Source organism: Diplotaxodon limnothrissa, linkage group LG16 (genome assembly GCF_057381915.1).
Source record: "Diplotaxodon limnothrissa isolate DT_005_m linkage group LG16, D_limnothrissa_male_GT1.1, whole genome shotgun sequence".
NCBI classification, from domain to species: domain Eukaryota; kingdom Metazoa; phylum Chordata; class Actinopteri; order Cichliformes; family Cichlidae; genus Diplotaxodon; species Diplotaxodon limnothrissa.
In genome coordinates, this window is record NC_140611.1 from 9118144 (window position 1) to 9134364 (window position 16221).

Below are 16221 nucleotides of genomic sequence, written 5' to 3' on the forward strand. Positions count from 1 at the left end.
TGTTCATGACTTCCAGGCCTCCTGCACCTCAGTTAGAGTTTTGTTTGCTTTTGTGAGTTTTATTTTATGTTGAAGTTTTGTTCCAGCAATAAAGCCGCATTTTCAGTTTAAACCTCGTTTCCTAAGAGTCCTGCATTTTGGGTTCACCACTCCTGCCTGCCTGCCACACAGCCAACCATGACAGAACAACACTAAAGGCCAACTTCAAGCTAGAGCAAGTTTTGAATAGTCAGTTGAATGGGAAGAACAACATCTGGCCACTCAACACCTGCACCCTGCCGGCAGTGATGGGGCGTAATGGAATAATTGTACGGGCGTTACATATTTAAGATACAAAATATGAGTAACTGTATTCCATTACAGTTACCGTTTTAAAAGGTGGTATTCAGAATACAGTTACCTTATTGAAATAAATGGATTACACGGCGGTCTTTCCCTGTTTCATATATTAGGCTATGCCCTCTCTATTTTTGGTAATTCCACGCCAGTGGAAACCCAAAGAAAGCACGCATTAAGAGGCTCTAATGCCTGTGTCTGAATCTCGCGCCCCATGTCACCTGTACTTGCGGCCGCCTAATGACTTGAAGAAATATTTTTAAAAATTATTATTCAAAATAATTTATTATGAAGGCAATAGGCAGAGTGTTGCAGAAGAAAGTAGCCTCATGGGCAGTGTAGTCTGTGCTGCAGGGAGAATGGACTGCAATACCTGTTATGTTTCTGTGAGCGCGAGGAGGGAGAAGAAGGAGAGTCGAAAAGTACGAGTTGTCACTGACCACTGATGGAAGATGGAAGCATGTGAATATAATAATAACCACTGCCACCAAAAGGTTTTCCTCTTAGACGAGGAAGAAAGCCCCGGGACGTGAATTCGGGTGCGGGCAGGTGTTTATAGTCTGGTCCACGGCGGTGGGATTCAGTCTGATGATCCGAACCACCAGTGAGACATCTGAGGGTGAGAAACATTATTTTGGTATATAAAACCACCGCAAAGGTTTAATGAAACGCGTAAAATAGGTTAGAAGTAGCCGCAATTACGCCGTAACGAACCAAATTAGACTTAGGTTTTAGAGGTAGTCGTAATTACTTCGTAACAAATTGTAGAAGGGCGCAAATGTCTATGTGTATTTGTCTGGAAGTAAGTTGATTTTACAGCACAATATGCTGCTGAACTACTTCCATTTTTTGTTTTCTTTGCTTGAGGCTCACGTACTGGTGACAAAGGACAACGGTTGAGTTTTATCTCATAAAACTGATACCGCTTCATTTTTTAGAAGTGAAGTAGAAGGGAGTATCAGCAACCACTCTGAAGTCAAGCGTGCCAGTGACGGCCCAGCAAAATCTTTGAAAATGGGAAATAAACAAGTAAAATTAACACCTGATGAGAAATGTTTAGAAAAACAATAAGCTGGAGCAGGAATAATCCAAAAGAAAGGGAGAGGAATGCATATTGGAAGAGCAAGAGGTAAAGGCAGACTTAGATACACACCAAACAGTAATTTTAGCGCTGCATGCTGGGAGTGTGGAAAAAAGGGACATTTTGCACGTGACTGTAAGAAACAAAGAAGACAGTGACTCAGAACAGGATAGCAGCTCAGGTGAAGAGAGCAGTTCAGACTAGGAAGAACATAATAATCCCTCACCAAGTGAAAATTAGAGATCAAAGTGGTTTAAAGTAGTTTAAAAAGGGCTGGAAACAGATCCGACTGAATAAATATAAATACACGAGGTATAAAGTAAAATAAACAGAAGGCTAAATTAAATTAGGGTGATATGTTGGATCACCCAGGAATTTGTATGTGTCGACCACATCAATATCCAAACTATGGATGTTCACTGGTGCGATGGATGGTGGTTGGTTGAATTCACACCAGATGATGAAGTCGGTGATGATTTTCCTATACTCTAGATCGTTCCCCTCAGACATCCATCAATGACTGTATCATCAGAGAATTTCTGGAGGTGGCCGTTAGGAAGGGAGAAAAAAAAACCATGAATCTCACAGTGCTTCCAGTACTCTCCAGGTGTGACAGTGATCTGTGCAGGAGGTACATGACTGCATCATTCACCCCAATACTAGGATAGTAAGTGACCAGCAGGGGATCCAGCAGTTTACTCACCAGAGTTGTGAGATGTTTGAGAATTAACCTCTCCAGGTTCTTCAAGGTATACTTCAGGGTATGATGTAAATACTGGGCAGTGGTTCTTTTTTTTCTGGAGAGACTTCTTTAGTCTGTTTGTATTCTGACTCTGTAGTAGGGCTGAACGATATATCGCATTTGCGATAATATCGCGACATGATCAAGTGCAATTTTCTAACCGCAAAGGCTGCGATTATACTCTGGACATGTCCAAATTCATGGGCTGCATCCTCCTGAGGCCGCATTTGTAGACCGATTACGTCACAGCGACGCGCCGAAGGCTGTCCAAATTACTACCATATCCCAGAATTCATAGCGCGGCCCAGCCAAACTCCAGTTTCCAGCAATGGCGGCCGCTACTAAGTTTTAAAATTACTCATACTAATCTTTCTGGGTCACAAAATAAACTTTTAACATATTTTCAGGCGAGAAAGTAGTTGTGTAAACATCAAATATCTGCTCGGTTTATCAAGATATCCCATATTTGCAAAAGTGCTTCGACGTTTTCAGAGGCGTCTGCTACCCACCAGCTCGACAGCTAGCCGGGAGCTCGAGGGTTACTGATGCGGCCGAGAACGGCACAACTCCCGGCACATCATTTTCAGATCACCGCGGAGTTTCGCTGCTCGGGTTAAACGTAATATATAAGTCACTTAGACAACCTAAAAATGTTATTGTTGGGCTTTTTTCAGTGTTTTGTTTGTTCGTGAGTAAATCGGTTTGGCTGAGATTAAAGTTATTAGATTAGATAAAATAAAACTTTATTAATCCCCCGGGTGGGTTCCTCCTTGGTTTTCACACAGCTGACTAAACGTCAAACAGAAAACTTATTAAACAGAAGTATGAGACAGTCGAGAATTTACACCAGTGTCTGGTTATATTTTAGATAGCAAGAAGCAGACGGCCGAGTTTATTAAACTCCACCGAGACAGCGGTGACGCTAATCAGAACTAGACCGTCCAATTTCACGCCTTTAAACTTTAAAGGCGTGTTTGTGTGTGTGTTTATACAATTGCTATTATGTTTGCACTTTATGTGTAATGTTACTGACTGCAGAGATCAGTAAGATGTGTGTATTTTTTATTTATTAGTTTTATTTACCGGTCAATTTACCGGTCGATCTACGTCCCTACCCTCACCTATGGCCACGAGCTGTGGGTAGTGACCGAAAGAACGAGATCGCGGATACAAGCGGCAGAAATGAGCTTCCTCCGAAGGGTGGCTGGCCTCTCCCTTAGAGATAGGGTGAGAAGTTCGGCCATCCGGGAGGGGCTCAGAGTAGAGCAGCTGCTGCTCCACATCGAAAGGAGCCAGCTGAGGTGGTTCGGGCATCTGACAAGGATGCCCCCTGGGCGCCTCCTGGGTGAGGTGTTCCAGGCATGTCCCACCGGGAGGAGGCCCCCGGGCAGACCCAGGACACGCTGGAGAGATTATATCTCTCGGCTGGCCTGGGAACGCCTTGGTATTCCCCCGGATAAGCTGGAGGAGGTGGCTGGGGAGAGGGAGGTCTGGGCCTCTTTGCTTAGGCTGCTGCCCCCGCGACCCGGCCCCGGACAAAGCGGATGAAAATGGATGGATGGATGGATAGTTTTATTTATTTAATATTATTTTTTAATTGAATGACTGTCTAGTAGTTCACAGATGTCGAAAAACTGAGTGTGGTAAAGCCACTGATTTTTTTTATGTATATTTCTGCAATCTGCACATTGTACTGACTTTCATTTTAATGTTTACACCAGGGTTCCTTGTCAGCACTTTATGCTCAGATGTTTGTAAGCTAAAAATAAACTATTGTGTATGTTCAAATATACTGTTGTGATTGAAGAAGTTAAATAAAAATGTCAGTCATCAATTCATGCATCACCTCATGTCATCATAACAGAGGTCTGTCTTCCAGGAAAGAACAGTTTAAAATTAATGTAATATAGTATTGGCCATACTATATGATGTATTGCTTGTCTTTGTTTAAAATACAGAAGACAAAGACCTTAAAAAATAATCGCATATCGCATCGCAATCGCAATATTGGGGCAAAAAATCGCAATTAGATTATTTTCCATAATCGTTCAGCCCTACTCTGTAGCCCTGCTTCTGTTTCCTTGTCTCTAATAATGTTGGTCACTTTCATAAGTTATGTCAGAGTTTGATCCACCATGTGATATAATTTAGAAAATATCTAATTAGCAATGGCTTTCAATAACCTGGAATTAAAAAACAACAACAACGAAAAAAACAACAACACTGCAGAACACTGTCAGTTATGGACTGATGTCTACAGCACCAGGACCTCAACATTAATGGTTTAGGATACCCTTCAAGAAGCCTGGAGAACTATTCCTGAAGACTATTTAAAGACATTCAGTAAAATTTGCTCAAAAGAGTTTAAGCTGTGTTGAACACATATTGACTTTCAAGCTTGTTAGAATTGCATTCAGTATTTTTTTGCCTTCAATTCATCATTCAACATAATCAAGGGTTTAAAGTGCACCTTTATAATCCAAAAAATACAGTAATGTAATGGTCTTCTAACAGGTATCATTCAGAAAGCATTAAATTGACTGTAGATCGTGCAAAATACAGCAGCTAGACATCTTCTAAAGACTAAGAAAAATTTACATATTGCATTAGAATTGATTTTAAGATTTTACTAATTACCTGTCCTTCATGGCCTGGGCTCAGAATATATACTAGAAGTGCTTCTCCTGTACCAGCAAGCACTTTGGTTATAGAAAGTTATACACAAATAATAATAATAATAATGATATTTTATTATTATTTTATCTACACTACTAAGTCTACTCACCTCTCTATGAGGTATGCTGTACGATGATAGATCACACAGACAAAAATATCAACTGATAAAGTTTGGTGAAATTGTTTACATGTTCTTGAAGAACTTAATGAGTCCCATTGAGAATGGGAAATTGTCTGATAAAACAAAGCCACAGAGCCAATTACTTCTTAGTTCGGTGCTGGAAAAGCATTACTACAATACATTAAGACTTGTCTTTTCATTTGATTTTTAATGAATACCATTTATGTCATCTAGTTGTATAGTAAATAACATTTTTGTTCATTAAATGGATATTGAATTAAATGTAACATTGCTAACTCTAGGTGGGTTTGCAGAATTGCACAAATACAGATATCTTTATTTTGTGATCATATTTACACTTTATATTCTGATACTCTGCTTTAATTCCACTATAGTTTTCCTTATCTGGACTCACAAAAACCTTCACGAGCCAATGTACATTTTTATTGCAGCTTTGTTAATCAACTCTGTTCTTTACAGCATGATTATCTATCCAAAGCTCTTATCTGATGTTTTGTCTGAAAAACAGATGATATCATATCCACTCTGTCTTTTCCAAGGTTTATCATATTACACCTCGGTTGGTTCAGACTTTTTACTGTTGGCAGCAATGGCATATGACAGGTATGTGTCTATATGTAAACCCCTGCAATATCCAGTTATTATGAATAGAATAACTATTTATGTATGTCTGATTTTAGCTTGGCTTATACCTGCTTTTGAAACCTCAGTGATGGGTGTGTTGTATTCGAATGTCAAACTCTGTAGCTTTTCTCTGACAGGAATTTTTTGTAATAATTCACTTTACAAGCTTCAGTGTGTGCCCTCGGTCGCAATATCTATATATGGTGTGGTCATGTTGATAAGCATTGCCCTTCTACCTTTGCTTTTCATACTTTTTACATACATCAGGATTCTTAGAATATCTTACCATTGTTGTAGAGAAGTGAGGAAAAAAGCTGTAAAGACATGTTTACCCCACCTGCTGGTGTTAACCAACTTTTCCTGTTTTATTTTCTTTGATATAATTATAGTTCGACTGGATTCTGATCTATCCAAAACTCTTCGTTTGACATTGACGTTTCAGTCAATTGTATTCCATCCTCTTTTAAATCCAATCATATATGGACTCAAAATGAATGAAATTTTCAAACATATCAAAATATTGTTGTCAAGTTTAATAACACTGGTATTACTGCCCTATTATCAAATGTATGGCATATAATTTTAAATTGTAATGCAAACTAGACAATGGAGTACCTTTTCTCCGATTTTACATACTAGACAGAGGAAAAGAGATCAAATTTATAGAAATGTCATGACATTTATGTAAATGTTGATTTCTGTTCTTCTATTGATGACAACATAATGGTCATAAAACAAAGACAAACAATTTCTTAAACTGTTTCTGGTAATGTTTAAATTCTAAACATCTCATATGCCTGCATTTCACATTTTCCCTTCTATATTGTCATAGATTATTATTTACTATTGTATATTCACATAAAAATAATTTAGTAGAATGAATCAATTAGTAGAAGTCTCTCTTTGATGCTGACAAGCATGTGAATATTCATCACAGTGTCTTCTGTTTTCTCAGTTATATATATATATATATATATATATAGTTTTTTTAAATGAAAAATTCTTTTGAACTTTCCATAACTCATTATTTATAAACATAATATAGTGTATTGTATAGTGTAATGTGTAAATTCAATGCTAATTTCTAACTCTGTTAAATTTACTAAATTCTGTTTTCATGAATACCTGGATGTTAAATGTAATTGTTACACTTTGTAAAACAGAACACCCATTTTATTAAAGGTGAAATAATTTATACAGTTTTTAACTCTCAGTGATGCTGCAGTGTTCATTTGACTTTGAGACCTGAAGTTGTAACCTGCAGCAATGTTAAAGATGATCTACAGGGCTTCAAACATTCAGGAATTATAGTCACCATATAATTCACTTTTCATGGTAAACATTCATTAGATCCATCAGATATAAAGTCATTGTTGGAGCAATACACAAACGCTTATCAGAAACCGAACAAAGTGCAAATAATTTCAATAACATGTAAACACAAGGACTCAGTCCACGAATAGGAGTATTAGAATAGATGTGCTTAATCCCGCTTGTATCATAGGCCTACTAGTACAAGTGGAAATACACTAAAAATTACCTCCAAGTATTCAATACTGAGTACAGTTGAACCCCGACTTACGAAATTAATTCGTTCCCGAGGGTCTTTCAGAAGTCGAAAATTTTCGTAAGTCGAAGCACCCATCGCGCCTTTTGAGTGAATGGTAGGCTATAGGCTAATTGCTAACTGCAACAACAATACGTCGTTCAAGTGGAACAGCGAAGCTCAAGTACGAAAGCCAAGGGGGTTGTCACATGATTTGGAAGGCATTGTGGGCATTGTAGGCATTCTGGGCTCAGCCAATCAGAGACAGTGGATTTTGTTACACGGGCATTTTGCCATAACACGGGCAGAAATATTGCCGTTAAGTGCCGTCGTAACTTGAATTTTTCGTTAAATGGGGTATTCCTAAGTCGGGGTTCCACTGTATTGTAAAACAAATGATTGACATCAAAAAATTAAGCAGGAAGCAGCATAAAGTCTGCTTACAATTATCTCTCATAAACTTATTTTCAGCTGTTTTAACCATTTACAGCTTTTCACATGTTAATGACTTGGTTAACGATCTAACTAGCATATCAACAGTGCGTTTCAGAGACACCCAACAACTGTACCCACACTCCGCACATCACGTGTCTGATTAGCCACATTTAGCTTACCGCCGTCGAGTGGATGCTCAGCATTTACATGAAGCCACAGCTCAGTAAACCTTCTGGTTTCACTCTGTCCTCTACGACAAGTACAAAATTATACTTTGTGAACATTATCAGCTTGGATGGCATTTTAACTCGTTAGAGATTAATTTCTTCAGCTTACCGATAACAAAGTTTTAGCCCGCCTGCTCTGTTCGGCTGTAGAAGCAAGAGACCATGAGGCCGCACCTTGACCACCTGGTCAGCTGGACTGGGACAAAAAATCGGTCAGGGCATTTTGACTAGAGAGTGGCCACAAGGTATTATAGGAAAAACCATAAAACCTTTGGATGACAACAAATGCTGTTGTGACAGTGATGTACACTGTCTTGTTGGTATATATGTATGAGTTCTAAACAGTTTACATCACATGACAACTTAAGGACATCTTCTGGTTTCATCTTCATGTTTCCCTCTCAACAGATATCAAAACCAACATCATGAGCACAAGAAATGACAACATCAAAGAACGCAAGTATGGCGAAGCTCGCGGCTCTCCAACAGGAGATTGAGAGACCAGTGTTGGACTGTAGAACTGCTTTGAAATTCATATGAGCTGTTCGCACTAAAGTAAAAAGCACCATCACTTCATGCGGATAGCCCCTTTGGCGCCAGCTGCAAGGCTGGAGCCGAACAAAAACACCCTGATAACGACTGTGTTTAGTCTGTTCCTTCCCACTCCATACAAGGCCACCTGGGTTGGCCGGTAGACTGTTTACTTAGCCTGGCAGGGCGAACTATGGACACGCACACACACACACTTATCCCCCTCCCTTTCCAAACGCCTTCGATGCTTGTTTCCTGCGGGGGAACACGGCGGGTCTGTGTGACGCGCTGGAAGGGTAGCGCTGTGCAGGGCGGCTGCTGTGTTCGCTTCGGATTACTCCTCACCAGTGTTGGTCATGTTACTTGAAAAAAGTAATCAGTAACTAATTACTGATTACTTCCCCAAAACAGTAATCCCATTACTTTACTGATTACTTATTTTCAAAAGTAATTAATTACTTAGTTACTTTTTAAAAACACGATTTACAACCTGAATAGGTGATAAAGCGATAGATCTTTCAGTCCAATTCTACTTTTTCTACATAATCCATCATACAAAATGTAATCAAATGGAAAAGTCTCTTTTTAAAACTTGTTTTATTAGTTTTAATCTTTTAACTTTATGCATCAAGCAAAAATTTAATTATATGCAACATTCTCTGACTGGAAGAAATTTGTTTAATATTTAAACCTATTTTCTGCACATTCCAGCACATAAAATATTTTTGTGTGTTTACACTCACTCTTTCAAATAGATGCAAGTAAAACACAGCAGAAAATAAATAAAGTCAGAGACTCAGCGGTCCTGTTGCTCTATTTTCACCTGTAAAGCAGGAGCAGGGTAGGCGGAGGTTTACCCTGGTGCAGGTGTGCCGCAGCGGTCAGTGGAAGAATCCGCGAGTTTCTCTGTGAGTTTCCCATTACGTCGTAGCGCACTTGGTGCTTGCTTGGAAGTTTAGAGGTTTTTTTCGCTGTAAAAAGAAGTTTTCTTCCCACGCACAACGGACACTAATGTTTTTGTCACTTTTTATGGAATCAAACTTAAAGTAAGGTCAGTACTTCCACGCTTTAAACGCTGCATGCTCATACTCTCTCCCACACTCGATATATTATCCATTGATCTGCACACAGCTGTTGTCACGAACGTCCACTCGCTTACGTCACTGTCATGAGACATTCTCGCAAAAAAATCACGGTTTTAGTAACGCAGTAACGCAGCATTCCTACGGGAAAGTAACGGTAATCTAATTACCGTTTTTGCAATAGTAATCCCTTACTTTACTCGTTACTTGAAAAAAGTTATCGGATTACAGTAACGCGTTACTGCCCATCTCTGGTAGTAACAACCCCCTAAGCACCCTGATTTTGAATGACCAGTAGTAAAACTGTAGCAATGTTGATGGCCTTTTCCCATTCCAAATAAATTTAGACACCACAGAGTGTATATTCTTAAAGCAAGACAGAGGAGGGAGAAGTGGCAACATGAATAAAAGGAAATTAAGACATGACAGTATGTTCATTTTGACTATGTTGAGGCCCTAGTCTTAGTGTGGGGCAGGTCAACGCTGCAGTGATCTGAGTGATCAGATATCAAGATTGGCTGAATACAAATTAGTGACGTGTCGGTCACGAACGAAATGGCACAAAAATGGCTCTTAGAGCCAACTCTTTGAAGTGAACAACGCGAGCCGGCTCCTTACTCACCAGGGGGCAGCTTTGTGTAGCCAAATGTTAAAGTCATGAATTCGCCTTAAGGGGCCATGTTGATATTATGAAGTAAATTGCATCATACAGTTTGAAGTACCTTTTTTCATTCTTCTAAGGCATATGCGAGTGCGCATGTACACACACACACACACACACACACACACACACACACACACACACACACACACACAAGAATGAATGAAAATATGAATATTTTGATTTCTTAAATGTCACAGTTGTACAGTAATAACTCCGATAGTGTTATCAGTTCATCAGTGGCAAACGGGGAAAGGAGAAGAAAGTAGTTGCGAAACAAATACATCAAAAGAGTATTGATTATTAATCGCGAAGCTCTGAGAGCTTGGTAATATTCTACTTTGCTATGCATGTGTTTGAGGAGATTTTACAGGCAGAGATCCTTAACATCACTGTATCCACAGAATGGCCTACAGGTAAGACTTAATCACACAAGGAGAAAAATGAAAATGAAAGCCGTTGACTCAATGGAATGCATAGAATGCTAAGAGCCTTCAATTCAGTGGGGATGTGGCGAACATGTCATGGTCCTGAGTCTGAGGACTCGGTGTTTTGTGTTTCTTTATATTCTTCTATATTCTTGTTTATTCTGCCTTGTCTTTTGTTTAGGTTTGCTATGTGTTAGTGTGTTTGTTTCATGCCTGCCTGTGTTCCCTCTGTCTGTCCATGGTGTCACTGTGTCTGCTCGTGAGTCTGCCTGCCAAGTTCAGTGTCCTGTCTGGTTCTCTGTGTCTGTTAGTTTCCTGTTTTATTCTGAAAGTTCATGTCTCATGTCAATGTGTTTAGTTTTACCTCTCTCCTGTCTCGTTAGCCTAATTTCTCCCAGCTGTGTCTCCCTCCTGTTGTCCATTTCCTAATTACTCCCCTGTGTATTTAAGCCCTGTGTTTTCCTGTGCTCCCTGTCTTGTCGTACCCTCAACTTGCTGTGTGTTCATGACTTCCAGGCCTCCTGCACCTCAGTTAGAGTTTTGTTTGCTTTTGTGAGTTTTATTTTATGTTGAAGTTTTGTTCCAGCAATAAAGCTGCATTTTCAGTTTAAACCTCGTTTCCTAAGAGTCCTGCATTTTGGGTTCACCACTCCTGCCTGCCTGCCACACAGCCAACCATGACAGAACAACACTAAAGGCCAACTTCAAGCTAGAGCAAGTTTTGAATAGTCAGTTGAATGGGAAGAACAACATCTGGCCACTCAACACCTGCACCCTGCCGGCAGTGATGGGGCGTAATGGAATAATTGTACGGGCGTTACATATTTAAGATACAAAATATGAGTAACTGTATTCCATTACAGTTACCGTTTTAAAAGGTGGTATTCAGAATACAGTTACCTTATTGAAATAAATGGATTACACGGCGGTCTTTCCCTGTTTCATATATTAGGCTATGCCCTCTCTATTTTTGGTAATTCCACGCCAGTGGAAACCCAAAGAAAGCACGCATTAAGAGGCTCTAATGCCTGTGTCTGAATCTCGCGCCCCATGTCACCTGTACTTGCGGCCGCCTAATGACTTGAAGAAATATTTTTAAAAATTATTATTCAAAATAATTTATTATGAAGGCAATAGGCAGAGTGTTGCAGAAGAAAGTAGCCTCATGGGCAGTGTAGTCTGTGCTGCAGGGAGAATGGACTGCAATACCTGTTATGTTTCTGTGAGCGCGAGGAGGGAGAAGAAGGAGAGTCGAAAAGTACGAGTTGTCACTGACCACTGATGGAAGATGGAAGCATGTGAATATAATAATAACCACTGCCACCAAAAGGTTTTCCTCTTAGACGAGGAAGAAAGCCCCGGGACGTGAATTCGGGTGCGGGCAGGTGTTTATAGTCTGGTCCACGGCGGTGGGATTCAGTCTGATGATCCGAACCACCAGTGAGACATCTGAGGGTGAGAAACATTATTTTGGTATATAAAACCACCGCAAAGGTTTAATGAAACGCGTAAAATAGGTTAGAAGTAGCCGCAATTACGCCGTAACGAACCAAATTAGACTTAGGTTTTAGAGGTAGTCGTAATTACTTCGTAACAAATTGTAGAAGGGCGCAAATGTCTATGTGTATTTGTCTGGAAGTAAGTTGATTTTACAGCACAATATGCTGCTGAACTACTTCCATTTTTTGTTTTCTTTGCTTGAGGCTCACGTACTGGTGACAAAGGACAACGGTTGAGTTTTATCTCATAAAACTGATACCGCTTCATTTTTTAGAAGTGAAGTAGAAGGGAGTATCAGCAACCACTCTGAAGTCAAGCGTGCCAGTGACGGCCCAGCAAAATCTTTGAAAATGGGAAATAAACAAGTAAAATTAACACCTGATGAGAAATGTTTAGAAAAACAATAAGCTGGAGCAGGAATAATCCAAAAGAAAGGGAGAGGAATGCATATTGGAAGAGCAAGAGGTAAAGGCAGACTTAGATACACACCAAACAGTAATTTTAGCGCTGCATGCTGGGAGTGTGGAAAAAAGGGACATTTTGCACGTGACTGTAAGAAACAAAGAAGACAGTGACTCAGAACAGGATAGCAGCTCAGGTGAAGAGAGCAGTTCAGACTAGGAAGAACATAATAATCCCTCACCAAGTGAAAATTAGAGATCAAAGTGGTTTAAAGTAGTTTAAAAAGGGCTGGAAACAGATCCGACTGAATAAATATAAATACACGAGGTATAAAGTAAAATAAACAGAAGGCTAAATTAAATTAGGGTGATATGTTGGATCACCCAGGAATTTGTATGTGTCGACCACATCAATATCCAAACTATGGATGTTCACTGGTGCGATGGATGGTGGTTGGTTGAATTCACACCAGATGATGAAGTCGGTGATGATTTTCCTATACTCTAGATCGTTCCCCTCAGACATCCATCAATGACTGTATCATCAGAGAATTTCTGGAGGTGGCCGTTAGGAAGGGAGAAAAAAAAAACATGAATCTCACAGTGCTTCCAGTACTCTCCAGGTGTGACAGTGATCTGTGCAGGAGGTACATGACTGCATCATTCACCCCAATACTAGGATAGTAAGTGACCAGCAGGGGATCCAGCAGTTTACTCACCAGAGTTGTGAGATGTTTGAGAATTAACCTCTCCAGGTTCTTCAAGGTATACTTCAGGGTATGATGTAAATACTGGGCAGTGGTTCTTTTTTTTCTGGAGAGACTTCTTTAGTCTGTTTGTATTCTGACTCTGTAGTAGGGCTGAACGATATATCGCATTTGCGATAATATCGCGACATGATCAAGTGCAATTTTCTAACCGCAAAGGCTGCGATTATACTCTGGACATGTCCAAATTCATGGGCTGCATCCTCCTGAGGCCGCATTTGTAGACCGATTACGTCACAGCGACGCGCCGAAGGCTGTCCAAATTACTACCATATCCCAGAATTCATAGCGCGGCCCAGCCAAACTCCAGTTTCCAGCAATGGCGGCCGCTACTAAGTTTTAAAATTACTCATACTAATCTTTCTGGGTCACAAAATAAACTTTTAACATATTTTCAGGCGAGAAAGTAGTTGTGTAAACATCAAATATCTGCTCGGTTTATCAAGATATCCCATATTTGCAAAAGTGCTTCGACGTTTTCAGAGGCGTCTGCTACCCACCAGCTCGACAGCTAGCCGGGAGCTCGAGGGTTACTGATGCGGCCGAGAACGGCACAACTCCCGGCACATCATTTTCAGATCACCGCGGAGTTTCGCTGCTCGGGTTAAACGTAATATATAAGTCACTTAGACAACCTAAAAATGTTATTGTTGGGCTTTTTTCAGTGTTTTGTTTGTTCGTGAGTAAATCGGTTTGGCTGAGATTAAAGTTATTAGATTAGATAAAATAAAACTTTATTAATCCCCCGGGTGGGTTCCTCCTTGGTTTTCACACAGCTGACTAAACGTCAAACAGAAAACTTATTAAACAGAAGTATGAGACAGTCGAGAATTTACACCAGTGTCTGGTTATATTTTAGATAGCAAGAAGCAGACGGCCGAGTTTATTAAACTCCACCGAGACAGCGGTGACGCTAATCAGAACTAGACCGTCCAATTTCACGCCTTTAAACTTTAAAGGCGTGTTTGTGTGTGTGTTTATACAATTGCTATTATGTTTGCACTTTATGTGTAATGTTACTGACTGCAGAGATCAGTAAGATGTGTGTATTTTTTATTTATTAGTTTTATTTACCGGTCAATTTACCGGTCGATCTACGTCCCTACCCTCACCTATGGCCACGAGCTGTGGGTAGTGACCGAAAGAACGAGATCGCGGATACAAGCGGCAGAAATGAGCTTCCTCCGAAGGGTGGCTGGCCTCTCCCTTAGAGATAGGGTGAGAAGTTCGGCCATCCGGGAGGGGCTCAGAGTAGAGCAGCTGCTGCTCCACATCGAAAGGAGCCAGCTGAGGTGGTTCGGGCATCTGACAAGGATGCCCCCTGGGCGCCTCCTGGGTGAGGTGTTCCAGGCATGTCCCACCGGGAGGAGGCCCCCGGGCAGACCCAGGACACGCTGGAGAGATTATATCTCTCGGCTGGCCTGGGAACGCCTTGGTATTCCCCCGGATAAGCTGGAGGAGGTGGCTGGGGAGAGGGAGGTCTGGGCCTCTTTGCTTAGGCTGCTGCCCCCGCGACCCGGCCCCGGACAAAGCGGATGAAAATGGATGGATGGATGGATAGTTTTATTTATTTAATATTATTTTTTAATTGAATGACTGTCTAGTAGTTCACAGATGTCGAAAAACTGAGTGTGGTAAAGCCACTGATTTTTTTTATGTATATTTCTGCAATCTGCACATTGTACTGACTTTCATTTTAATGTTTACACCAGGGTTCCTTGTCAGCACTTTATGCTCAGATGTTTGTAAGCTAAAAATAAACTATTGTGTATGTTCAAATATACTGTTGTGATTGAAGAAGTTAAATAAAAATGTCAGTCATCAATTCATGCATCACCTCATGTCATCATAACAGAGGTCTGTCTTCCAGGAAAGAACAGTTTAAAATTAATGTAATATAGTATTGGCCATACTATATGATGTATTGCTTGTCTTTGTTTAAAATACAGAAGACAAAGACCTTAAAAAATAATCGCATATCGCATCGCAATCGCAATATTGGGGCAAAAAATCGCAATTAGATTATTTTCCATAATCGTTCAGCCCTACTCTGTAGCCCTGCTTCTGTTTCCTTGTCTCTAATAATGTTGGTCACTTTCATAAGTTATGTCAGAGTTTGATCCACCATGTGATATAATTTAGAAAATATCTAATTAGCAATGGCTTTCAATAACCTGGAATTAAAAAACAACAACAACGAAAAAAACAACAACACTGCAGAACACTGTCAGTTATGGACTGATGTCTACAGCACCAGGACCTCAACATTAATGGTTTAGGATACCCTTCAAGAAGCCTGGAGAACTATTCCTGAAGACTATTTAAAGACATTCAGTAAAATTTGCTCAAAAGAGTTTAAGCTGTGTTGAACACATATTGACTTTCAAGCTTGTTAGAATTGCATTCAGTATTTTTTTGCCTTCAATTCATCATTCAACATAATCAAGGGTTTAAAGTGCACCTTTATAATCCAAAAAATACAGTAATGTAATGGTCTTCTAACAGGTATCATTCAGAAAGCATTAAATTGACTGTAGATCGTGCAAAATACAGCAGCTAGACATCTTCTAAAGACTAAGAAAAATTTACATATTGCATTAGAATTGATTTTAAGATTTTACTAATTACCTGTCCTTCATGGCCTGGGCTCAGAATATATACTAGAAGTGCTTCTCCTGTACCAGCAAGCACTTTGGTTATAGAAAGTTATACACAAATAATAATAATAATAATGATATTTTATTATTATTTTATCTACACTACTAAGTCTACTCACCTCTCTATGAGGTATGCTGTACGATGATAGATCACACAGACAAAAATATCAACTGATAAAGTTTGGTGAAATTGTTTACATGTTCTTGAAGAACTTAATGAGTCCCATTGAGAATGGGAAATTGTCTGATAAAACAAAGCCACAGAGCCAATTACTTCTTAGTTCGGTGCTGGAAAAGCATTACTACAATACATTAAGACTTGTCTTTTCATTTGATTTTTAATGAATACCATTTATGTCATCTAGTTGTATAGTAAATAACATTT

At 39.8% G+C, this 16221-nt stretch overlaps 1 protein-coding gene across 1 annotated transcript; it reads left to right on the forward strand.

Annotated features, from left to right (window-relative positions):
• The first annotated feature begins 5221 nt into the window (after window positions 1-5221).
• Window positions 5222-6181, forward strand: LOC146615709 (olfactory receptor 6N2-like). Its single transcript, XM_085373796.1, has one exon. The coding sequence runs from the start codon at window positions 5222-5224 to the stop codon at window positions 6179-6181; it is 960 nt and encodes a 319-aa protein (XP_085229922.1).
• Window positions 6182-16221: the final 10040 nt, after the last annotated feature.

Bases quoted from the DNA above. Each gene is read 5' to 3' on its own strand.
- LOC146615709 (XM_085373796.1), top strand. From the start codon at position 5,222: ATGGATATTGAATTAAATGTAACATTGCTAACTCTAGGTGGGTTTGCA.